Genomic DNA, 26,932 nt, shown 5'->3' with positions numbered 1-26,932 from the left:
GCTCTAACAAGATTGAGATTTTCGACAATCTGTATAAATTAAAAATCATGAGTAGAAGCAAGTAGATCTATATGTATGTAAAAACACAGAATGATAATAGAAAATCATAATAGAGAAAAAAAGGAACCTTTTTCACAGAGGATGAATTGGAGAGACTTTTTACAGAGTATGAACCCTAGGTTGGAGCGACCGGTTAATTGAGGGAAGATAAAAGTCATGTCAAATCTTTTCAAAAATGGCCTGACGATTTTTTGAAAAAATATATGCAATTTTCCATAGAAAGTCATTAAAAGTCTATCAATTATATATTTCCACCAAAATCATTGATATATTGAATAACAACTGACTTTTAATAACTCTTTAAAAGTTGTAATTCAATACCTCAAACTTTGAAAGACTTTTTAGAAATCCTGATACAATACCTCTTTACTTTTAAAGAGTATTTAAAATTCTTGATTGAATACACCTAGATTTTAAAAGTCAATAAAAGTCATTGAAAATCATGATACAATACCAGCCCCTTAGAACATTGACCACATGTCAATCACTATTTATAACAGTAATCAAATAATTATTCATATATTGACTTATTATATTTTAATATAGTATCGATAGATTAGCTCTTAACATGTCTTTTTAAATTTGTGTATATAAAATAATATTTTTGTAATATTATTTTTACTTTGTGTAGTTAATAAAAATATAATTTATAAAATAATAATCACATACATCTTTTTATGTAAAATTGTATATAGAGAAAAAGTAATCTATTATCTTTGGGAAATAATTACTATTCAAAAAAACAAATAAAAGTCCTATTTAGAATGTAAAGGTATCGGGCAAAATTTTGAAAAAATTATTTTGAGAAGTTTCTGGGGTTAAAAGTTTTGAAAAAACTAATCAATCCGTTATTTCAGTTTTACAAAATAATTGAATCCGCTGGTCAAAATATCAGCTACGATTCAAATCTCGAATTCTGATCGCCAAATAAATTACTTGTTGGTTCAGGGATAATGCAGCAGAGATACAATTCAAGAGCACCGGAAAATCAAGGGGTGAGTTAGAGCTGATGACTGGGTGAGTAACTATGATAGGTCGATGCTCATATTACTATCGCGCCAGCTTCTCCTGCGCCACTCGCCTTAACTTCTCTACTTGTTCACTCACGGTTATCATCCTTTCCTAATTCACGCTTCAATTTTCTGTTTTCTTCATTTTCTGTCTGCATATTTAACAATTAATTGTTTTTGTCAGCCTTGATAACATTATAATTGTGATTATAAGACATTGACAGTGTTTTAGTGTTTTTTTTGTAGAAATCTGTATGTATACATGATGAGGATTGTGGCGATTTCTTGCCCTGGTTGAGGCGAAAATCCGGAACTGACATTTCGTCTTTTTTATCTATAGGAAACTCTTCTACTTATGGCAGGTCCATTGCAGTTCTTCCGTGCTAGTAATTAATATTACAAGGGATTGTTTCGTGTAAATACGATGATTTATGCCACTAAAGTCGAGATTTAAATGGATATAAGTGAAAATGTTGATTTTATGCTTTGTTGAATTGCAGAAAACTTGATTTATTTATATTAATCTCGTGTTCGTTAAGTTGCATAGTTTGCGAGTTCCTGTTGTTAACATATGTTATTGCATCGTATAATTTATATAGCCCTTGTTTGCCGATTCCTGTTGGCTATTAGCAGCTGTTTTGACTAGCTGATTGAATTAGCTGTTCTAACTAGCCAATTTAATTAGTTGTTTTGGATGACAGTTCTGTATATAGCTGTTTGAATTAGATGTTTGTATTTTAAGTAGATATATGAAACTCCTCTAATTGAAAAAGCTCATCCAAGTAGCTTTTCTGAAATTAGCTTATTGGGTCCAAACTGCAATTTCAATCCGCTAACTACCAAACACCAATATTAGCGGATTTATCTAGTCCAACCTCTAATATGCTTCTATCCTTTAATTTTTTCTCAGAATTCTAACTTCCAAACACCCCCGGAGTTGTTTAAACATGTTTTCTTGATTTTTTTAACTCTTACGTACCGTTAATCCTTTTGGACGGACCAGGACCTAGACTTTATGTTGTCTCCTTTCTCAACCAGTCGAGTTCTGTTAATCAGTCAAGAGGATCTTTTTGAGTTCATACTAGAATCAACTTGAGAAGAGCTGATGGATTATAATGTACTTAGTGAGCTTATGGTGATAAAGTTGAACCAACGCACATTAATTTTTATTAACATATGATAAATTATCGAGTGACTTCATATGTATGTTGACCTCAATACAGGTATTTGTTTGCTTCCAAGTGCATATACACAGGGGATTCCATACTCAAGGTTCCTTGCAGCGTGGTTCGTGATTAGCTCTTGTTATGTTCAACTTTTTTGGGTAACATCACAGCTATACTTTTTATAGGCTGTGTAAACAAATTGCTGAATCATGCAGCAATTGTCGCCTGATAATCTCGTACCACAAATAAAATCATTGTTAAAAGATGAAGTCAGCGATAATGCAAAGCTTGCTGTTGTCATTCTAGTTGAACAGAAATTAGGCCAGGTGCTTATACTAATTACAGACACATTATATCTTTAGAACTTTTATGTAACTGATGTTGTGACGGTACTCAAAGCATATGTAGGAAGTTTTTCCTTTATATATAAATTTATTGTTCAATATTGGCGCAGGACTCCGAATGGGCCCCATACATTAGCCGTCTTCCGCGGTTGGGAGAATTGAATAGCACGGTAAAGGGTTTTTTTACCAATGTGTGATATACATATTTAATAGCTGATAATTTAGCCAAATGATGTCATAGTTTGTGGAAAAACTTGAGGCTAATATGTTCTTACAAAAATCATGAAGATTAGTTTCTGTTTATCATTGTGCAACTGAAGATGCATTAGTTGCGAGATTGTAGAAGCTCTATGAGCCTTCAATTTATACTTACTAATGGATAACCTGGTTAGTTTTTGTGTCGGTGCAAGGTCACCATGGATGTTAACGTGCACGTCATTGTGAAATTACAGATATTTTGGAGTAATGATGATCTGGAGATGATTGAGAAAAGCTCTATATATGAAGAAACAATCAGACATAACATTCAGATTGAAGAAGATTTTTTGGCCTTAAAACCTGTGAGTTGAATTTTTGTCTAGTGCGAGTAAAGAGTTAAGTTTTTCTGCTTTCTGCTCTCTGCAACCTCTTTCATGATATTTTGGTTAATTTTGCATGTGCACTAAAATTTGTCCCTTAATAATGCGTACAAGGGGAAGTATAGCATACTATATATTGTTGGATTTCTGTGTGACAGTTTTAACTTCTAGCTAATTTGGTGCCTTGAAAAAATTTGATTTCCATAATCAGAATAGTTTATGTTGCTTATTTATTATTTATTTTGTGTGCTCAGTTAAAATTCTTGGAGCTTCTTGATTCCAGGCTCTTCAGCACTTCCCTTCGTTTTTTCAAGAAGTCACGCTGAAGGAGTTCCGCCATGCATATGGTTTAGGTATAATTTTCATTACACGCCCCCCCATGGTTTTGCTTTCTCTTCTAAATGGTGAACTGATATTAAGTCCACAATTAAACTGCATAGTCCAGTTCATAGGTCTCATTGTGTTAATAAAACTTAAAGCCTGTCTTTCATTGATCCTGTATTCCTGTTATAGTAACATGTACAACCTTAACTACTTCTTTTTCGTAATGTGCAATAGTGTTAAGCAGCCAAGTCTTATTTATTTTGATGCAATTATAATTATACTTTAAATCCTTAAATATATTTAGTTATTATTGATATTAACCAATAACCATACAATTTTCTGACCGCATACAAAGTTTCTCTTAAAGTTTGGGGTTTAGTGCATTTTGAATTAGATGTAGTTCTTCTCATGGAGCTGGGGTATCATTAATTGTTAGTTATATATGTTCTTTTCTTATTGTATCCTCAATCATTCATGCCTAGTTGCCTTGGGATGAGACTAGACATAGATACACCAGCATCTTGCTTTTTGGCTAAATTGGTACTCCAGTTTTACCAACAAAAATCAAAAGTTTTATACACTTCGTATGGGTAAATGCCAGAGATGGAGGATGACAATAGAATCTATTTGATGGGAGAGTTACTACTGCCCTCATCCAAATTTTAATGCATCTATCTGTTTTATATTTTATATAGTCTGTGAGGTGGATCTTGAATATCTTAAATTACAAAGTTTTCAACTGTCATATTTTATTAATTATATATTATCAATTTTATAGTACAGTATGATAACACAATAAGATTTTTTCATGGCTTTTCTAAAAGCCACAATAAAGTCGACGAAGTAGAACCACTTTATATAAGATATATAGGCAGTATAAAATTTGATTTTTAATAAAAATATAAGAGATAAAACTGAGGAGCTTTGCTCACAAGATATGTATTATTACTGTTTGGTACACGGTCTTGGTAAAATCCTATAGAGAAAATATGGAATGTCTTGTTATAAAGTGCGTGGCTCTGATTGCTTTCTAACAGTGTGGTGGAGTAATGGGTAGCCCAATTGGTGCACCTTCTACGTGTTCACTGGGAAGTTTTACTAGATACTTTTGATTTGGTCCATCGCGCCGGCACATATTTGACATTATGTGAATATTGGAAGAAGATATTTGTAGCTTGTCAAATGATTACAAGTATTAACATTTAAGATGTATGCACTGGGATAATATTACTGTGACATAACATTTCAATTAAAAACTTCTTAAAATAATTGTAGACGGATTTCAGAGACTAATTCAGGAATGAGGATAACTTTTGATTAAGTCGGAGTTTTCTTGGTGTAAGCTAATGTAGAGGTTTCAACTAATATTATCGATTTCTTGTCAATATTTCAGTTTCTTCTCGGGCATGGACTAGCATGAAGGGTGTATCCATGGTATATTACTGGAAGTTCATTAGTAATTGCGTTGAATATGTGACTTAAACAGTGACTTCGTGTTTTTCTGAATGATCTTACAATAGTTTTTTTGATGCAGATACCATTTGCAGATTTTCTAAATCATGATGGCATTTCTGAGGCGGATGTATTATGTGATGAAACCAAACAACTGTCCGAGGTCTCAGTCCCTGAATCTTTGTTGCTCTTACTGTCTTTGTACTGTAAGCTTATTGAGTCTTTGTATGGAGTAGTAGTGTAATGAAATATATATTTTTTAGCTTGCTGAGTATTGTTGAGTTGGTTCTTAGACTGATACATGTTGTTTTTGACTTTTTTGGTGGTTATCTCGTTTTTACATCAATGAACGACCTTATAATGTTTAAAAAATATATTCTATAAATTTCTATATTGTTTAACTTTCCCCTCTGCAATGTCCCTAAGAAAAAGAAAATCCCCTGGAAAGACATATGGTCTTGATGGAGGCCAGGCATCTTATATGTATATGACTTTAGCATCATTCAAATACTTTCACACAAATAGTTGATGTTTAGTTGAACACTCCCCAGAGATGTTTTCCACCATGCATCATATGAGTCTATTTCTACTAACCATCCCTTTATTTGCAAATCATGAAGGGTATATCATATATTTATTGAATTTATATATTGTAACGTTTTCTGGTTTTTGCTTTAGTCCTATGGTATCTAATATACATTATGATTAATGCAGGTCATTGCAGATCGTGACTACGCTCCAGGTGATCAGGTAAAGTGTCAAGATTTGGTAGGATATGATCTAAAGAAAATAAAATGGAACTGCAGTTAAGAGATTTAATGGTTTTAGGAAGTTCAGATTCCTATTAAACAATGAACAATCGCTTTCCATATGATTGCTTAAGTTTCCTCCTGTATAACTACTTAGTTCCCCCTTTTACAATTGACAACGCTAAAAGATGCATCAGCATGGCCTACCAAGAGTTCTGGTCTGCCCTCTTTTTTCTTCTAAAGATTACTGTGTCCTAGTGCTCCCATATAAATCAAACATTAGACGTAACCTGCAAGGCTAAATTGATTACTATATCCAACTTCGACGTCATTTATTTGTTAGTTGCTTTTAAAGAATCGTTTGATGAATCTGAATGATGTAAACGATAAGTGAAAGATATTTATTATGATTCAGTCCAAAAGTATAAGGTGAACCATCCAGGTACTTTTGGACTTAATTATGGTGGTTATTCTTTCATTCAGCCTGTAAATCAAACAAACTTAATGGATAAAGCATAGGCTTCTTCTGATTCGTTCCCTTGTAAACATATAACCCTTGCGGCTACACGTTGCTACTAGCTTACTTTTTTTGTTTTTAATCTATTTGTTGGTGTATATCTTCCTCTCTTCTTGTTTCACCCTTAACAGTAATTTCCTTTCTACCACTTCATGAGTGTTTTAGTAATTGTTTCTTGGAAGAACTTACACTGTAACTCAAACTTAACTCATATCTCAGGCTTTCTTAAACAAATGACAAATTTTAGAGTTTGTTAAAGAAGTTTAAGATGCATCAAATTAAATACTGCTTCGTACTGTTTACGTTCTATATTGGGTGAATATTAATATTAGAACTGTAATCTATGTCTAACAGTATAGTATAAGTTTTAATGTCCCATGTTGCATACATCATCTATGTAAAAGTTTCTGTCCAGCAAGACTACCCGGAAGGAGAAGGTAAAGTAGGATACACTTCATTAAACTATTTATCTATGAAGTATACATGCCTATTTGTGACGATCCCAACTGGATGCATTAATGTATGCTTTAATCTTATACTAGCCTATGAGTAATATAAGATAAAAGCATACATTAATAAAACAAAATCCCTAAGTGATCGCCAACAGGTCTGTGTATGAAACAACATGTCTATTGTTTAATATTACAACTGCTAACCAAGTAACCAGCTGCTAATCAAGTTCTAGATATTACTAGTCAAGAGTTCTGATTCAAATCTAAGGGTGTCAATAAGCCATTGTTATGCTAGTCCACCACCCAAGTCCTACCTGGTTGAACTGCTCCCTATACACGCTAGCAGCTCCTCCAGTCCTCTTACGGGTAGTCATTAAAGTGCGAACCATTTTTTTTAGCTGAAATGGGGTTAGGAAACAATAACATGAGCTACTGATGCTCAGCAGGAGCAAGTGCATAAACAACACAAATGGGTAATAGTTGCATAATTCAGTGTTCAGAGGATAACATGGTAATTATATCATTTTTCTTTGTAAGGTATGAACAATAAGGTTAAGCAAAGGCACAGTTAATAATGAGAAGGAATTGGACTTACACGATAAGACGTTACGAGCTAAGCTAGGTGATCAGCCAACACATTAGCTCGGAACCACATATCTAATGTGATTCTCAAATATAAAGGATCCTTGGCACATATTGGCCTTTAATAAAATTAATGGGACCGGCGCCTCGGTCAAATTATTCCAAGTCTAGTAGGTTATAATGTTAAGGTATAAATTCATAACCAATTTCGGGTTTTATGATCATCGGAGAGTACTATGTTTGAATTTAAGGTGTAATCAGGGGTTTGGTATCGCAAGCAAGTAAATGTATAGATCTTTAAGTATGAGGGAAACGTTGACGGAAATATGGCAAGGGTATCAGTCTGGTCGTAGTTGTACTGTCATGGTATTTGTGCAATAATAACAACAAATTTGGGAAAATAAATAACGAAAGAGTAGGGTAAAAACACCTTAACAACGAGTACTGAAATCCTATAAGAAGTTAGCAACCTTAAAACTCAAGTCTGATCAGCATGAAAAAATACTATTTAAAAGTATCTAGATGTACTCAAATGGAAAACATAAAAATGATAGAATTTTTCGGGACCTTTTGAAAATGGCAAGGCATATTAAATTTGACCACATAACGAATTCTGAAACGACAAACAAGTAGACTGAACTAGTTATTGCAGAACCAATCACTCAAGTAATGCTGCATTTTAACTTCCTAAATCATAATATTAAACACTATAAATGACAGTGTTAGGATTTGAAATTATCTTTTCAGATTGATAAAGTTTGAGGTCATAGCTAAAACAATGAATTTTCTACGGATTTTACAAGAAACAGGGCTGCTGGTAGAATTTTAGGGAGTACTCGACAAAAAGAGGAAAATGCATATAGTTTGTAACCGAATCATATAGAACCTAAAGAATGAAGGTTTTAGAAAATTGAATGACCTTTCCAACTTGATATGAATCATAAAAATGACCAAGTAATCAGTTTGGAAAGTAGCAAACAATCTGGTGGTATGCGTATCTGCAGCTTAAACGACTCTAGTAATTCGTCACTTGACACGTTTAAAACACAAAACTAGTTAAAATCTTATGCACAACTTTTGTAGCTCAAGGAATTATCTATTCAGATCACTAAACCTCAAAAGCATATCATAAAAATTGAATTTATTATGATTTTTCAAAGAACAGGACAGTGCTTGCGAAAATTAGTACGTACTTGATAAAAATCACATAAAACATGAATTTCAAATCCAATTGTAGACAACTCCAAGCGTTCCAACAAATGTAGCTTCACCAGGTTTTGACAGATATTGTATTAACCACAGATTTTACAATATCTCAGTTTCAATACTCTGCACCTATATCACAAAATCAATCATATCTACTAGCTAATAATACAAAACACTACTTAGTACAGAAAGGATTGGTTGACAAATGTTCCAGGACTCACACATGCTTTTCCACAGGTTATGATAAGATATGGAAAATTTTCCAACCGCACCCTCCTGTTAGATTTTGGTTTCACACTTGCTGACAACGTCTATGAACAGGTCAGTATCTGCCTTCTGGTCAAGTCTATAAAGGTATTTGATGATGAATGAAGTGCATTTAAATCTTCGGTGCGAAATATTTTTCAAATTTTTTGATTTAACAGATTTATTTTCTAGCTTTTAATCTATTTAATTCATGGATTCCTCCAAAATTTGACAAAAGTTGCGAAACATATCTATTCTTATCAAGCACTCAAGTTGTCATAATATATCTGTTTAAATTAATCAAGTTCATAACTTGAAATCCTTATCGGTCCTTGTTGTGTTGGTATCAGAGCCTATATTTCTGTTGTGTTGGTGTGAATTAAGTAACTTAATTTCTTATCGTCGTAGTCGATCGGTCCCAAGTCGCGTTGTGGAGTCTTGCCCATTAGCCAGAATTAGGCGTGTTAGGGTTTAATATCCACGTAATCAGTCGTTGACAGCCGAGCTATTGACTTAAGAATTACAGTTCTTAAAACATGCTAAGATCAATAGGATTTGGCAAACATACTAAGATGAATAAGGATTTCATCAAGAATAGTAATGAAATAGAATATGAACTTTTAGAACAACATCTTAAAGATTGGTCATTACCTAAGGTTAAACCAACAGAAATTTATGAGATAGGTACTTTTGATTTAAAATCAAAAATGATAATTAAAACCGTAGAAAAAACTATACCTATATCTGAAACTTATGAAACAATATCATTAATAAATGATGATGTTAAGCGATATAAGGATCAATATAATTTTCTACATCTAGGATGTGTACAAATAGGTTTCAAACCTTTAACTCGAGAAGGTTTAAATACATCTATGTGTGTAGCCTTATGTGATAATAGGCATAATAAATTTACGGACGCTTTACTAGGATTAGTTGAGACTAGTCTATGTAAAGGCCCTGTTTATTTCAACTGTTATCCTAATTTTGAGGTATCACTTACAGATAAGAATATATCAGAAGTTTTAACTCTGTTTATACAAACTAGTGGTTATGATATGAAAACAGGAACAGAAAATATAGCTTTAATCTATAGAGTCAGTTTTAAGGTATTAAATACCTTAGCACCCAAAGCTAAGAAATTTGATGTTAAAGGTAAAACAACATTCTTTGAAGCTAATTTAGCTAAATCATTTATATCTATTCCTAAAACTATATCATGGTCTGAAATAACATTACCAGAAAAGTGGTTATTACCTGGAGCTAATGTCCCTAGTTCAGATAAAAATGAAAATAGAGAAATAGAACAAATAGTTGAAACCCCGGATGGAAATGTTGAGATATATTTTGGTCAACAAGGAAGAATAGCAAGGTTTAATATAACTAATTTTGAAACTTTAAGTCAATCAGGAAGAGCTTCTACTTCATCTATTCCTACCAGAATAGAAACAGAAAATGTAGTAGGAATTAAAGAATCAAATAATCAAATTCCTCATGCTATTTATAAAGCCAAGGATAAGATAGGATCACCAACTTTTAGTGACATGAATTTCTCTATAAATGTATTAGAATTAAATAATATTCAAGAATTTAAAATAGACAGAAATAAGATTAATAATGAATTTAATCAACCTAAATATAGGGTTTTTAGGGAATGGTTTTTTAAAAATTATTATAAACATCTTGAAGAACATAAGATTATATTAAATTTTGTAGACTGGTTTTTCATAACACAAAATGAATTTCCTCAAATAAATATGATTAGTAATTATTATAAAGAATGGCAAACAACACATGGCCCTAAACTAACCTCTTTACACCCTCCAATAGAGAATAAAATATTTTTAACTACAATGAATGGAAACCCTGTAACTGCTCATGCTATATCTGAAACATTTACAGAAAATACCACTCATGAGAAAATATTATCTCAAAATAATTTCTCAAATATGCATTTGCATACTCTAGGTAAACAATTAACTAGAGTAGAAAATAATACTAATACAATGCTAGAAAAAATACAGCAATCTATAAAACCCTCTACTCCTGTAAAACAGGAAACAGTTTTAATTCCTCCGCCAGTTTATACACCCTTTAATCTTCAATCTAAAAAAGAAACAAATTTAGTTAATGCGTTAGTTACAAAACTAGAAGAATTAAAACAACAGGAGAAAATAACTGAATCTTCGTCTTCAGTAGCAGTTATAAATAAAGAAGAAACTGAAGAAGATAATATCAGTGAAACAGAATTAGCCCAATTAAACAATCAATTTCAATCCTTAGATAATGAAAACCAGGAAATCAATCAATCCTTGAATAAAATTGAATTTGATAAAAGACCTTTAAAAAATAAAGTTCCTTATGGAAGATACTACTATCCTAGGCCAACACCTATGGATGTATTATTTGAAGAAAATTTTATAAATACAGAAAAATCAAGTTTTTCAGCAGACCAAATCTATGAATGGAACATAGATGGTTGTGCAGAGCAACAAATATTTGCTGTTCTACACAAAATGTTAATGTATTCTACAATATGTAAAGCTAATGGTAATACAGATGCAAATATTGCTAGTTTTATAATAGCAGGATTTACAGGACAACTTAAAGGATGGTGGGATAATATTCTAACACCATTTCAAAGAGAAGAAATTTTACATGCTAAAAAACTAATACATTCTAATTCACCTGATAATAGTGTAATAAAATCTGAATATCAGGAAGATAGTGTTTATACATTAATTCAAACAATTTTAAAACATTTTGTAGGGAATGCTTTCCATACAATGGATTGCAGCAGGGAATTACTAATAAATCTAAGATGCCCTACACTCACTCATTTTAGATGGTATAAAGATGTGTTTTTGTCTAAAATTATGCATAGACAAGATGGAAATTCCACATTTTGGAAAGAGAAATATATTTCAGGATTACCTGCATTATTTGCAGAAAGAATTAGAAATAGATTAAGAACAAAACATAGTGGTTTGGAAATACCCTTGGATCACTATACTTATGGAGAATTAACTAATGAAATGATAGCAGAAGGATTAAATTTGTGTAATGATTTAAATTTAAAAGCACAATTGAAAAAACAAGGAATTAATCATAGAAAAGAAATAGGAGAATTTTGTGAACAATTTAGTTATCCCTTAATAAAGGATAGAAAAGTTCATAAAAAATCTCAGAAGAAACCATATCCTTTTAGAAAAAGGAGAAAGAAAAAACACTATCAAGATTACCAACCTAAAAAGAATTTTAAAAAGAAAATTCCTAAGAAACAATTTATTAAATCTGTAACATGTCATAAATGTGGCAAAAAAGGTCATTATGCAAATAAATGCATGCTTAAAAAGAAAATAAGTACTTTGTCTTTAGACGATTCTGTAAAACAGGAAATTTATAATATTATTGAGTCTGAAATTATAGATTCTGATATGTCTGATTATGATTCTAATGAAATATGTGACATACATGATTCTGATATTGAGGATAGTACTTCTGAATCTGAAGAAGAAGTATGCGCTTGTAAAACAAGTAATGATCCTTATATAGCTAACTTAAACATGAATGGTTTAAGCATCAATGTCTTGAGTAGTTCTGATCAATTTATTTTAGATATGATAGAGAAAATAAATGACCCTATCCAAAAAAGACAAATGATTGAACAATATTTGAATCAGGTAAAAGAAACACCTAGGGAAAAATCCCAAAAACAACCTCAAATTTATACCCCTTATACTTTACTAGAGGTAATAGCTAGATTTAATAATCAATCTGAGAGACCTATAACTCTTAAAGATCTAAAAGAAGAATTAAATTCTCAGAAAAAAGAAATAAATGAACTAAACCAAAGAGTAAAACAATTAGAAAATAATTGTTCTACTCCTGGAAATATAACTCCTAGAGAGGTAGGAGAAACTTCTAATCAATTTTTGTGTAATATACACCAAATTACTTATCAAAAATGGTATATTAATATAACCATTGTAATTAATAATACATTTACTCTGTCTACTATAGCTTTGGTAGATAGTGGTGCAGATATAAACTGCATAAGAGAAGGACTAATTCCAACCCAATACTATGAGAAAACTAAGCAAGATTTAAGTACTGCTGATGGTAGTAAATTATGGATTAAATATAAATTGACAAATGTTGCAATTTGTAATCAAGGAACATGTTTAAATTCTACATTTATAATGGTTCCTTATTTATCACAAGGAATAATATTAGGAACACCTTTCCTTAATAGTATACAACCAATGACCATAGATCAATCAGGAATACATACTAAAATAAATGGGATTGATATATCCTATAATTTTATAACTACTCCTATAACCAAAAATGTAAATGAACTACCTATAAACAATATTAATATATTAAAGAAAAATTTAGAGTATAAACAAAACCATAGCAATTCACTAAAACAAGAAATAAATTTATTAACAATAGAAGAAAAAATAAAAGAAAATGTTATACAAGAAAAAATAAAACAATTAGAAATAACTATACAACAAGAAGTGTGTAATACTTTACCTAATGCTTTTTGGGAAAGAAAGAAACACATGATAAGTTTACCATATGATGAAGGATTTACAGAGGATAAAATCCCTACTAAAGCAAGACCATCTCAAATGGATAAAGAGATGTTAGAATTTTGTAAAAACGAAATAGATACTTTATTAGAAAAAGGACTAATAACCCCAAGTAAGTCTCCTTGGAGTTGTGCTGCTTTTTATGTCAATAAAAAGTCAGAAATAGAAAGAGGAACTCCAAGACTAGTAATCAATTACGAACCACTTAATAAAGCATTAAAATGGATTAGATATCCTATTCCTCATAAAAAAGACCTATTAAATAGAATAAGTCAAGCTAAAATATTTTCTAAATTTGATAATGCAGTTTTATACCTATCTTTAGGTTCTATTTGTATCTGCCAAAAACCTGATTTTAAATCAAATTTAGAAAATATTTTAGCTTGACTTATTCTATTTAATAGGTCTTTTTTATGAGGAATAGGATATCTAATCCATTTTAATGCTTTATTAAGTGGTTCGTAATTGATTACTAGTCTTGGAGTTCCTCTTTCTATTTCTGACTTTTTATTGACATAAAAAGCAGCACAACTCCAAGGAGACTTACTTGGGGTTATTAGTCCTTTTTCTAATAAAGTATCTATTTCGTTTTTACAAAATTCTAACATCTCTTTATCCATTTGAGATGGTCTTGCTTTAGTAGGGATTTTATCCTCTGTAAATCCTTCATCATATGGTAAACTTATCATGTGTTTCTTTCTTTGCCAGAAAGCATTAGGTAAAGTATTACACACTTCTTGTTGTATAGTTATTTCTAATTGTTTTATTTTTTCTTGTATAACATTTTCTTTTATTTTTTCTTCTATTGTTAATAAATTTATTTCTTGTTTTAGTGAATTGCTATGGTTTTGTTTATACTCTAAATTTTTCTTTAATATATTAATATTGTTTATAGGTAGTTCATTTACATTTTTGGTTATAGGAGTAGTTATAAAATTATAGGATATATCAATCCCATTTATTTTAGTATGTATTCCTGATTGATCTATGGTCATTGGTTGTATACTATTAAGGAAAGGTGTTCCTAATATTATTCCTTGTGATAAATAAGGAACCATTATAAATGTAGAATTTAAACATGTTCCTTGATTACAAATTGCAACATTTGTCAATTTATATTTAATCCATAATTTACTACCATCAGCAGTACTTAAATCTTGCTTAGTTTTCTCATAGTATTGGGTTGGAATTAGTCCTTCTCTTATGCAGTTTATATCTGCACCACTATCTACCAAAGCTATAGTAGACAGAGTAAATGTATTATTAATTACAATGGTTATATTAATATACCATTTTTGATAAGTAATTTGGTGTATATTACACAAAAATTGATTAGAAGTTTCTCCTACCTCTCTAGGAGTTATATTTCCAGGAGTAGAACAATTATTTTCTAATTGTTTTACTCTTTGGTTTAGTTCATTTATTTCTTTTTTCTGAGAATTTAATTCTTCTTTTAGATCTTTAAGAGTTATAGGTCTCTCAGATTGATTATTAAATCTAGCTATTACCTCTTGTAAAGTATAAGGGGTATAAATTTGAGGTTGTTTTTGGGATTTTTCCCTAGGTGTTTCTTTTACCTGATTCAAATATTGTTCAATCATTTGTCTTTTTTGGATAGGGTCATTTATTTTCTCTATCATATCTAAAATAAATTGATCAGAACTACTCAAGACATTGATGCTTAAACCATTCATGTTTAAGTTAGCTATATAAGGATCATTACTTGTTTTACAAGCGCATACTTCTTCTTCAGATTCAGAAGTACTATCCTCAATATCAGAATCATGTATGTCACATATTTCATTAGAATCATAATCAGACATATCAGAATCTATAATTTCAGACTCAATAATATTATAAATTTCCTGTTTTACAGAATCGTCTAAAGACAAAGTACTTATTTTCTTTTTAAGCATGCATTTATTTGCATAATGACCTTTTTTGCCACATTTATGACATGTTACAGATTTAATAAATTGTTTCTTAGGAATTTTCTTTTTAAAATTCTTTTTAGGTTGGTAATCTTGATAGTGTTTTTTCTTTCTCCTTTTTCTAAAAGGATATGGTTTCTTCTGAGATTTTTTATGAACTTTTCTATCCTTTATTAAGGGATAACTAAATTGTTCACAAAATTCTCCTATTTCTTTTCTATGATTAATTCCTTGTTTTTTCAATTGTGCTTTTAAATTTAAATCATTACACAAATTTAATCCTTCTGCTATCATTTCATTAGTTAATTCTCCATAAGTATAGTGATCCAAGGGTATTTCCAAACCACTATGTTTTGTTCTTAATCTATTTCTAATTCTTTCTGCAAATAATGCAGGTAATCCTGAAATATATTTCTCTTTCCAAAATGTGGAATTTCCATCTTGTCTATGCATAATTTTAGACAAAAACACATCTTTATACCATCTAAAATGAGTGAGTGTAGGGCATCTTAGATTTATTAGTAATTCCCTGCTGCAATCCATTGTATGGAAAGCATTCCCTACAAAATGTTTTAAAATTGTTTGAATTAATGTATAAACACTATCTTCCTGATATTCAGATTTTTTTTTTTTTTTTGACGAACAAGGAAGAAATTTTATTAATAGGACTCTTTATCCAAAATATTAGCTACACCAATAGGAACAGAACTCCTATCGAATATTCGATCTGGGAATGAATATGCTGCACGAGCTAACTCATGTGCAACCATATTAGCAGATCGTCTAATAAATGACACCGACACTGTGTTTTGTTCGCGTAACATGCTTCTGCAGGCTAAGATGATTTCACCAAATGGGGACTTCATATGCACCTTACTGCGAACTGCTTGAATCACCACCAAACTGTCTGATTCAACTATAACCTTTTGCCACCTCTGGTTCTTAATCCAGCTGAGCGCTTCTTTAACTGCCATAGCTTCAATCATTTCTACAGATCGCAGGCCTTCCAGAAACATTGTCCTAGCAAGAATAACATCGCCTCTATCATCTCTGGCCACCATACCAATCCCTGACGCATTAAACTCTTGAAATGTGGCTGCATCTACCGAGATCTTGATCATTGACTCCTGTGGCTTCACCCAACAATAACTGCCATCCCCTTCATATAACTGAGGAAAGCTAGTGCAAGCAGCACTCTTTTGGGCGTGTTTCCATTGATCAAGATATTGCTTGGCTTGAGCAATCACCACATAAACCCTGGTATACCGTTTGTTCCACACCACTTCGTTCCTCGCTCTCCAGAGAGCCCAACAAACAGCTGCAACTTCCGCTTGTTTTGCTTTGTCCGTCTTCCCTATCACCTGATCCCACCAATGAAATAAGCTTTGCCCTCTATACTGCATTTCAGGAAGAATCAACCTCCAACACTGCATGGCTATCGGGCAGCGAAGGAATGCATGATCGACTGTTTCATCTTCCATCTTGCATACTGGACATATGGACTCCACCCTAACTCCTTTCTGCTGCAACATTGTCACCGTAGGCAAACAAAACGCAAGAGCTCTCCAAACCAGATTTAAGATCTTTGCAGGCGCTTTAATCCGCCAAACCTTTCTCCACACACTATCAACGTACTCCTCTCTCCAATTACCTTTCTGACGCTGCAACATTTTATACGCACTCCGCACTGAATACTCACCATGAACTTCATACAACCAGTACACCAAATCTTCTGCATGCATACCACCTGTTGGAACCTTTTTTATGCATCTTTGATCTCTTTCATTGAATAAATCAGATAAAATCTCTTCATCCCAGCCCAGTTGATCCATTGTCATTATAGCATTAACTTTACAGTTCACCAAAGCTGGCGAGACTGAAGTGATGTATGGGTTTTCCTCACACAACCAAGGCTGTTCCAACACATTTATATCTTTTCCTGACCCCACTTTCCATCTAGCCCCCTCTGCCACGACTCCCTTAGCTGCCATCAAACTTTTCCATATGAAACTGGGGTTGTGACCCAGTTTTGCTTCCAGGAAATTATTATTCGGAAAGTATCTCGCTTTATACACACGGCTAACTAAACTGTGAGGTCTCGTTAGGAATCGCCAGCCCTGCTTTCCTAGAAGCGCCAAGTTAAAATCTTTAAAATCCCTAAACCCCATGCCCCCAGCAGATTTATGTTTACTTAGCCTCGACCAACTCATCCAATGAATTTTCCGCTTCTCTTCTACACCTGATCCCCACCAGAACCGATTTATTGATCTCTCCATGTCACATATAATTTCATTTGGAATTAAGAAGCAACTCATGGCGTAATTCGGTAAACACTGAGCTACTGATTTCACTAACACCTCCTTTCCACCCTGAGAAAACCACTTGCCCTCCCAGCTAGACATCCTTTTCTTCACTTTATCCTTCAAAAACCCCAGTGTTGCCGTTTTACTTTTCTTCATCCTGTTAGGTAGCCCCAAATAGGTACAATCCTCCCCTGCCTCTTCCATTTGCAGTCTGCCACATAGCTGATTCCTATCCTCCTGCTGCACATTTGAACTAAAGAAAACAACAGACTTTGCCAGGTTCACTTTCTGCCCCGAGGCTTGTTCAAACTCCCTTAACAATCTTCTCATATGATCAGCTTCCTCTTCATTAGCCTTGCAATATAAATAGCTATCATCCGCGAATAGCATGTGAGAAATGCTAGGCGCTTGTCTACAGACTTTTATTCCATGAAGCCATTTCCTTTGCTCGTATTTCTGAATTAAAGCAGTTAACCCCTGGGCACATACTATGAATAAATATGGAGATAACGGATCCCCTTGTCGAAGACCACGACTTGGGAAAATAGGCCCAATGTCTCCATTAGGTTGGGGAATAACATAAGATACTGTACTTACACACTGCATCATCAGATTAACCCATCTCTCATTATATCCCATCTTGAACAAAATAGCCCTCAAGAACGTCCATTCAACTCTGTCATAGGCTTTACTCATGTCGACTTTTATAGCCATATGACCACCCTTCCCCCTCCTTTGACGTTTTAAGAAATGCATCACCTCATACGACACCATCACATTATCCGTAATAAGGCGACCTGTCATAAATGCACTTTGGTTCTCTGCAATTACTGACTCAAGCGTTCTTTTAAAGCGATTCGCCACCACCTTTGTGATAATTTTCACGATGACATTACATAAGGATATCGGTCTAAGATCGCCAATAATAGTTGGATTTTTCTTTTTTGGGATCAACACAATATTGGTCACATTTAAGTCCCCATCCAGCTTTCCTGTTTCAAAAACTTCACGAACCAGCCTCAATATATCCCTTCCCATTACCTTCCAGTTTTTTTGGAAGAAAGCCGGGGTCATGCCATCTGGCCCCGGTGCCTTGTCCGGATTCATCTGAAATAAGGCTGTTCTTACCTCTTCCTCATCCACTTGCATCATAAGATCATTATTCTGCATCTCAGTTATTGTACCTTCCACACAGTCCACCACTTCATGCCATCTATTCTCTGTTGCAGTGAATAACTCTGAGAAATACTGAAAAATCAATTCCGGCAGACCACTCTCCCACTCCACCCATTGACCTTCTGAGCTTTGAAGTCTTTGAATACGATTTGTTCTCCTTCGATGGCTTGCTGACTTGTGAAAATAGTTTGAGTTTTTGTCCCCAGCTTGTAACCAAAGTTGCTTCGACCTCTGTCTCCAGAATATTTCTCTCTGATTATAGACAAGCTCCAGCTGATCCTTAGCACTTTTGTATCTGGCAATCGACAAATCATCCAACCCTGACTTATACCGAATCAACTCCTCCTTGCAAGCTTTTATGCGCCCACTAAAATTGCCCGTTATTTCCTTGCCCCAAACTGCCAGTTTCTCACTGCATCTCTTAATTTTCTCCTGAATATTAATCTCCTCATTTCCTGCCCATTCTTCTTTAATAATTTGAGCACACATTGGCTCTGTCAACCAGGCATTTTCAAACTTAAATCTATACTTCCTTTTGCTTCTGTTCTGCTCATAAGTGACTAAAAGAATTGCAGTATGATCTGATGGTGCCCCTTCTAAGTTATAGAGTTTCGCCATTGGGTATTTATCTAGCCAATTTTCTGTTGTGAGGGCTCTATCCAGTCTGACCTCTACCCAATCTTGTGTGCCTCGATTTCTCTCCCAGGTATATTGATGTCCCATAATTGGCATATCGATTAAACCCGTCTCATTAACCACCTCGTTAAAACCTTCCACCAGCCATTCAGGGTATTCATCTCCTCCCCGTTTGTCACTGCCATATACTACATTATTTGCATCCCCTATAACGCACCACGGTAAATTAGAGTCCCTAGCCAGAGTACGCAGAAGATTCCAGGTGTTTCTTCGTTGAGCCCTATCTGGCTCTCCGTAGAATCCTGTCAACCTCCATTCATACCTGTCATCTGAAGAAATCCTTACATCAATATGATTTTTTGAATAACTACGAATTTCAACCATCTCTTTCTCCTTCCACAACAAAGCTAAACCCCCGCTTTTACCGATTGGATCAACTGTAATAAGACCTTCAAATCCCAGCTTGTTTTTCACCCATTCCATTCTTGACCTCTTTGCCATTGTTTCACATAAAAATAAAATCTCAGGCTGTTCTTGACGCATAACGTCCTCTAGGAACTGAACTTTCCGAGGCAGCCCCATCCCTCGGCAGTTCCAGCTTAAAATATTCATAATGCCTGGCTAGCTTGCAATGCAAGCTTAGCCAATTCAGTAGGAGAAGATGTTGCACAATCCATTTCGGAAAGAACAATATCTGGGTTAACAATGTTTGGTTTATTACCTGCTTCCATCCTAAGCCCACCTTCAGTGTCCATATGTTCATAGCTAGTTGGGCCTCCTCTCATACGTTTTCTCTCCACCAGTTCAAGCCCAATAAGCTCATCTTCCTCAGGCCCATCTCCTAAATTTGAATTTGCCTTCCCGCCCTTAAAAAGCGCAAGGTTGTTTTCTGCATTTAATGGATAAGATTCATTCTCAGTAATCTCCAGCTGTGGCCGTGATTTTCTCTCTTTAGCCAACTGGTTTCCTACATTACCGCAATTGACTTCCTTTGATTTCGCGTTGACCTTGACTCTTCCCTGTCTCTCCTCCCAGTCTGTATCACCGTCTTCCCGCAACCACTTGCTTTTCCCCGGCCCTGCACTCCGTCGTGGCTGAGCTCTTAACCAGCTACCCCATTCTTTGTCTAGCTCCACTGACCCCCTGTTCAAAAACTTCCTGCAATATCTTTCTGTATGCGTCATAACTCCACAAGTAAAACAAAAGTCTCCTAACCGTTCGTACTTGCATGATACTATCACCTCCGAACCATTCCTTTTCACTATTTTCTTCTTCCGTTTTAAGGGTCTTCTCACATCCAACCGCACCCTAATCCTCATATATTCACGCCAAATGCTTCCATTGTTCTTATGATCATATTCAAGGAACTCCCCAAAAAAATCCCCTAATTGCTTTCCCACACTTTCTGACATAAATCCAGTTGGTAAATCATAAATCTGCAACCACATATGAATATGCCATAGTGGAACATTCAGGGGCTCCTCTCCATTTGGGACCTCAGCCAGAACCAGCATTGCGCTATCGAACGCCCAAGGACCTCCCTTCAACACCCAGGCCATATCCTCCCTATGATAGAACTGGAACAAGAAGATACCTTGTTCAATCTCCTTTATATTAATGCCCATCGCCGGTCTCCATATATCAGCCATTTTTGATTTCATGGCCCGAACATTGACACTTCTATCTGTTAAAAACCGACCCACCAAGCATAATTCATACTTGTTAACCTCCTCCTCCACCTCTCCTTCAAACACAAACGCCGCATTCTCTTCCTCCTCAATATCCAATTCAGCCATTTGATCACTCAAATCATTGTATCGAGCCATACCTCTAAACTCACACGATTCAGATTCGATAAGGTGAAAATGAACGGAGAGAAAACAAAAGACTCTCACATATTATGGAGAGAAGTCTGAAGTAGCAGATATGTAGTATATTCAGATTTTATTACACTATTATCAGGTGAATTAGAATGTATTAGTTTTTTAGCATGTAAAATTTCTTCTCTTTGAAATGGTGTTAGAATATTATCCCACCATCCTTTAAGTTGTCCTGTAAATCCTGCTATTATAAAACTAGCAATATTTGCATCTGTATTACCATTAGCTTTACATATTGTAGAATACATTAACATTTTGTGTAGAACAGCAAATATTTGTTGCTCTGCACAACCATCTATGTTCCATTCATAGATTTGGTCTGCTGAAAAACTTGATTTTTCTGTATTTATAAAATTTTCTTCAAATAATACATCCATAGGTGTTGGCCTAGGATAGTAGTATCTTCCATAAGGAACTTTATTTTTTAAAGGTCTTTTATCAAATTCAATTTTATTCAAGGATTGATTGATTTCCTGGTTTTCATTATCTAAGGATTGAAATTGATTGTTTAATTGGGCTAATTCTGTTTCACTGATATTATCTTCTTCAGTTTCTTCTTTATTTATAACTGCTACTGAAGACGAAGATTCAGTTATTTTCTCCTGTTGTTTTAATTCTTCTAGTTTTGTAACTAACGCATTAACTAAATTTGTTTCTTTTTTAGATTGAAGATTAAAGGGTGTATAAACTGGCGGAGGAATTAAAACTGTTTCCTGTTTTACAGGAGTAGAGGGTTTTATAGATTGCTGTATTTTTTCTAGCATTGTATTAGTATTATTTTCTACTCTAGTTAATTGTTTACCTAGAGTATGCATATTTGAGAAATTATTTTGAGATAATATTTTCTCATGAGTGGTATTTTCTGTAAATGTTTCAGATATAGCATGAGCAGTTACAGGGTTTCCATTCATTGTAGTTAAAAATATTTTATTCTCTATTGGAGGGTGTAAAGAGGTTAGTTTAGGGCCATGTGTTGTTTGCCATTCTTTATAATAATTACTAATCATATTTATTTGAGGAAATTCATTTTGTGTTATGAAAAACCAGTCTACAAAATTTAATATAATCTTATGTTCTTCAAGATGTTTATAAAACAAATCTTTAAATTCTAAAGTTTTTTCTTTAGAATAATTTTTAAAAAACCATTCCCTAAAAATCCTATATTTAGGTTGATTAAATTCATTATTAATCTTATTTCTGTCTATTTTAAATTCTTGAATATTATTTAATTCTAATACATTTATAGAGAAATTCATGTCACTAAAAGTTGGTGATCCTATCTTATCCTTGGCTTTATAAATAGCATGAGGAATTTGATTATTTGATTCTTTAATTCCTACTACATTTTCTGTTTCTATTCTGGTAGGAATAGATGAAGTAGAAGCTCTTCCTGATTGACTTAAAGTTTCAAAATTAGTTATATTAAACCTTGCTATTCTTCCTTGTTGACCAAAATATATCTCAACATTTCCATCCGGGGTTTCAACTATTTGTTCTATTTCTCTATTTTCATTTTTATCTGAACTAGGGACATTAGCTCCAGGTAATAACCACTTTTCTGGTAATGTTATTTCAGACCATGATATAGTTTTAGGAATAGATATAAATGATTTAGCTAAATTAGCTTCAAATAATGTTGTTTTACCTTTAACATCAAATTTCCAAAACAAATGTGCTTAACATTTGGATTTGTATTGTGCCTTCATTGGTTTACACAGCTAAATACCGCATATTGCTGCAGATAAGCATGAATAACTTCACATTATAACATATTAGATGCCTGTGCAAATTTGCATGAGCCATAGTGACAAGAGCCCTTGCCAAACCAAGTATGACAGTTGAAAAATGATAAATTGCAAAACTGGTTCGATTTTTGAAGCCCTAACCACTACTTATTTAAAAGAAGAACTGGTGTTTTGTGCTCTCGTACCTTGGGGATTTTCTTATAGTTTTCCCTTGAATTCTTCTTTTATCTGTCACCCATCCTCCCTCTGGAACGCATGCTTGAGGAGACCTGAGCTTTTGTATTCGTTTTCTTTCTTCCCTAAGTCTGATTTCTTTCACATAGTAGGTTTCATCATTAAGAAGGCTTATAGCTGTTGGATGTTGTTTCTCAATAAAAAGTTAATGTTTATATTGATTGCTTTTTTAGAGTCAGCAATGTCATAGTCAGGGCCGGTTTTTGAGGCGTGCAAGGTGGGCGACGGCACAGGGCCCCAAAATTATAGGGGCCTCAAAATTTAGAAATCGGTGTTTTATTTAATAAAAATAAATTTAGAGAATGAAATTGAAAATTGAAAAGTATATATTTATTTTAATTCTGTTTATTTGTAGATAAATAATTACATAATCTTGATTAGTTTATTATGTTTATTTGCATTTTAAATTCTTTTGTGCTGTATCTTTACTTTTATATAATAATTACTCTTTTATTAAATGTTTTCATAATGTTTTTTAGATATGATATTTTTTTTTCATATGTACTATAAATTTCATTCTTTTCAATGAAATATAGATATATCTCAAATAAATTCATATATTAGTTTTGTTTAAAATTAGAATTATTGATTATTTAATAATATTATTTATCTTATTTTAAGTAACCTGTTTTAATTTTATAGAAAAATAATATTTTTATTATTTATTTATTTTTGTAATATACATCTTTTTTTTATTATTTGAGGCCTAATTCATATTTTAGCACAGGGCCCCGAAATTTTCCCAGACGGCCCTGGTCATAGTTGATCATGGTATAGCCCTACTTAAAATGGTCTATTCTAAATACTCACGATTCACATTGATTATTTTATTGCACAAGGTAAATGCTAATCATTCTTAGCTCTAGTTATTTTGTGTTGGTATCTATTCTATCAGAAATGACCTTCTTGGCTAACAAATATAATTTTAGGAAGGTTTTCTTGGGCAACTGCGTTTCATGTATCATTCCCTTTTGACAAATAGTATTGATTATGCTTTACTGAACTGTTAAGTTTTATTTTGTAATTTATGACTGTATGTTTACACTAGCTGGAACATGTGAATAAAAAACTGAACACGGAAACATCAGCAGACAGCAGTTACCCAGTGGGCGACTAACTTGTGATTCCGGCTCAACCAAATAACCAGAACAAGTTACTATTTAGTACAAATCAGGGTTCCTTTATTCCTCTCTGGAAATATTATATTTTTGGTAATGGTCTTTATTATTTGTAGCGGGTGATATTACATTAGTCACTTTAGAATAAATTAGATTTGTATTAACTGTTTATAGGTTTAATTTAGCATCTGAAGTGGTGAATAATTAGGCCAAGTTTGCAGCATTTAAGATCAAAATATGTTTCTTTTGCATGGTGAATATGTAAAGCGAACATATTACTCTGGGCAAGCCTCCAAAACAATCCAAACACCTTTTAAATAATTAAACACTGCATTGCTATCTTGTCAACTTATTCACCTATTATTTGTATTTAGTTGACGCAAATAACATCATCTTCTTCCAGGTTCAGATCAAGTTAGATATTCCTCATCATGATCCCCTGCGTTCAATGAAGATGGATTTGCTCTGCCAACACTCCACACCAGTCCTTGAAGATGATAATGCCTTCAGCTCTTGTGGAAATTCATTTATGATCAAGTTGGTGCCTCATTAACAACTTGATCCCGTTAATTGATTATCTTGTAGCCATTAGATTTAATATTTCATTTTCGATATTAAGATGAGAGAGTCTACATACATAAATAGGAGTCATATAGGGAACCAGAATTATAATGCTTGGTTATGTTCGCTGAGATACGACGTGAATATATGGAGCAATGCGGGTCATTATTCCTTATTGGATCAGGAAACAATTACAGAGAGTGGGTCATCTATGTTCAAAAGGGCATAAACATTATATGCAAAACCAACATGATTTAATTACTGTCAGTTTGTCGCTGAGGAAAGAGAATCAGATAATTATGTAAACCTATTATGTATTGATGGATGTAGATAAGAATAGGGGTCCAAGAGAATATGACTTTGTCTGGTTGTAAATGTCATAGTATACTGCTTGAGCAAAAATTACAGGACTGATCATTACAATAATTAGAGTAGTTCTTATTGTGACTCTTTGTTACTCTGTTCAAGACAATTAGATAATTATTTAGACCCATTATCTATTGATGAATGCAGATGTGAATAGGGGTCCAAGACCATATAACTTCGTTTGGTTGTAAATGTCATAGTAAACTGCATAAAAAAAATTGTTAGACTGATCCTTGTAATAATATTTTAGTTCCTACTGTTGCTCTTTGTTAACTGGCAGCGTGTTGGTTAATAGTTTTGCATCATGTATATACTGATGATGCAGACAAGTAAAGTTGGGTAGCAGGAAAGGGAGAGGTATCCCTCAGGCACTTCGTGCATTTGCTCGTGTTATATGTTCTACATCTTCACAAGGTTTTAGTTCTTATATACTTTTTCTGTTTGTAATCTTAATATGATCTGGAATACATCAGTCATGCCCATTTCTTCAAATCATTACTTGATTAACTGCGTGTATTCAGAACTGAGTGATTTGGCCATTGAAGCTGCAAAAACTGACGGTCGGCTAGCTCGACAACCCTTACAGGACAAAGACAAAGAGTTACAAGCTCATCAGTTCTTGCTTTCAAGGATCAATCAACTAATTGAAAATCATGATGTTGCTATGGAGGTAATATCTCTTCTGGTCTGGAACTCTTAAGAAAAAAAATCCTTTCATGGTAATGCAGGCAATATCTAATTATCTATATCTATAAAAATATCAATTCAAATATGAATGATGTTGTTATTAGTTTTTTTTTATGAAGTGGTGTTGTTCTCGACAACACTCAATATGTTTGAGCATTATAATACCCATCACGTATATTTTTACTGGATTAGCAGTAGTGGTTGGTAATATATCCAACCTAAGTTATACCTATCTCGGCCCCCTCCCCCTGCACACATTAAGATCAAATAATTTCATGATATGATAATAGGATTCTGTGTAGTTGCAGTTGCAAGTCCTTTCCCTGTTGATTTTCCAACTGGTTATAGTAACATTTTTGCATGGAGTTACTAGTTTGCACTGATTAATAATGATATCTTTTTGCTGGCATAATATGCAACATACAGTCACTTGCAGTTCCCAGTTCTCCGTGTATGTCTAACAAACATTCTCTAAGAAGGAAACTGGCTCGAGATCTCCTTAACGGTGAGCTAGTGGTTCTTAAATCTGCTGGTGCATGGCTAAAGAACTACTGCGATTCCTTGTAACAGAACAGAGAAGCAGCGGAACTCCCGAGTCAAGAAGAGGGTCTGCTCTGTTGTAGTTTACAGAAAAGATAAATAAATAAATTATCTGTGTATGTGCAGTAACTTCTTTTCTCCAGTATCAATTAGTTCAGTCCCACCTCCCAAGCCCCCAACTGCAATAAATTAGAGCATTTTCACGTGAATGTCAAATTTGTAAACGTTGCAACAGACATTGTACGTTTATTAACTATCTATTATTCCAACTTTGATTTCATTGAGGGTTGCCAGTTTTTATCATGATGAATTGCGAAATAATTGTTAAATTAGTAAGTATATTGTTCATAGAATCTTATACAAAAGATAAAATGTAAGAAAAAGTTGTCACAAAAGTAAATAATTAATATAATAGTGGTGTTCGGGAAAACCTTAAAAGTTGGGCTTCTGGGCTTATAAGTTAAAAAC

At 33.4% G+C, this 26,932-nt stretch overlaps 1 protein-coding gene across 4 annotated transcripts; it reads left to right on the top strand.

The window, feature by feature from the left end:
• The first annotated feature begins 911 nt into the window (after positions 1–911).
• LOC108209919 (fructose-bisphosphate aldolase-lysine N-methyltransferase, chloroplastic) lies at positions 912–26,744 on the top strand. 4 transcript variants are annotated; one of them, XM_017381133.2, is made up of 15 exons: positions 912–1,168; positions 1,317–1,432; positions 2,294–2,357; positions 2,452–2,562; positions 2,691–2,750; positions 3,033–3,140; positions 3,442–3,511; positions 4,876–4,916; positions 5,017–5,097; positions 5,649–5,684; positions 8,678–8,761; positions 24,714–24,847; positions 25,563–25,651; positions 25,759–25,907; positions 26,351–26,744. In XM_017381133.2, exons 1-15 carry the CDS (start codon positions 1,088–1,090, stop codon positions 26,489–26,491), a joined length of 1,365 nt encoding a protein of 454 aa, XP_017236622.1. In that variant the 5' UTR covers positions 912–1,087; the 3' UTR covers positions 26,492–26,744. The 4 variants fall into 4 exon arrangements, with proteins under 4 accessions (XP_017236622.1, XP_017236623.1, XP_063942591.1 ...); XM_017381134.2 differs by having other exon boundaries at positions 971–1,168; positions 24,720–24,847; XM_064086521.1 differs by lacking the exon at positions 2,452–2,562 and having other exon boundaries at positions 972–1,168.
• Positions 26,745–26,932: the final 188 nt, after the last annotated feature.

This window comes from Daucus carota, chromosome 2 (assembly GCF_001625215.2).
Source record: "Daucus carota subsp. sativus chromosome 2, DH1 v3.0, whole genome shotgun sequence".
NCBI classification, from domain to species: Eukaryota; Viridiplantae; Streptophyta; class Magnoliopsida; order Apiales; family Apiaceae; genus Daucus; species Daucus carota.
Note: the sequence above shows the minus strand (reverse complement) of the source record. Positions and strands in the feature narration are given on the sequence as shown.

Coding starts and splice junctions, on each gene's coding strand:
- LOC108209919 (XM_017381133.2), top strand. CDS start 1,088: ATGATAGGTCGATGCTCATATTACTATCGCGCCAGCTTCTCCTGCGCC. Junction 3,141..3,441: donor ATTTTTTGGCCTTAAAACCT/GTGAGTTGAATT, acceptor TCTTGATTCCAG/GCTCTTCAGCACTTCCCTTC. Junction 24,848..25,562: donor GGAAATTCATTTATGATCAA/GTTGGTGCCTCA, acceptor CTGATGATGCAG/ACAAGTAAAGTTGGGTAGCA.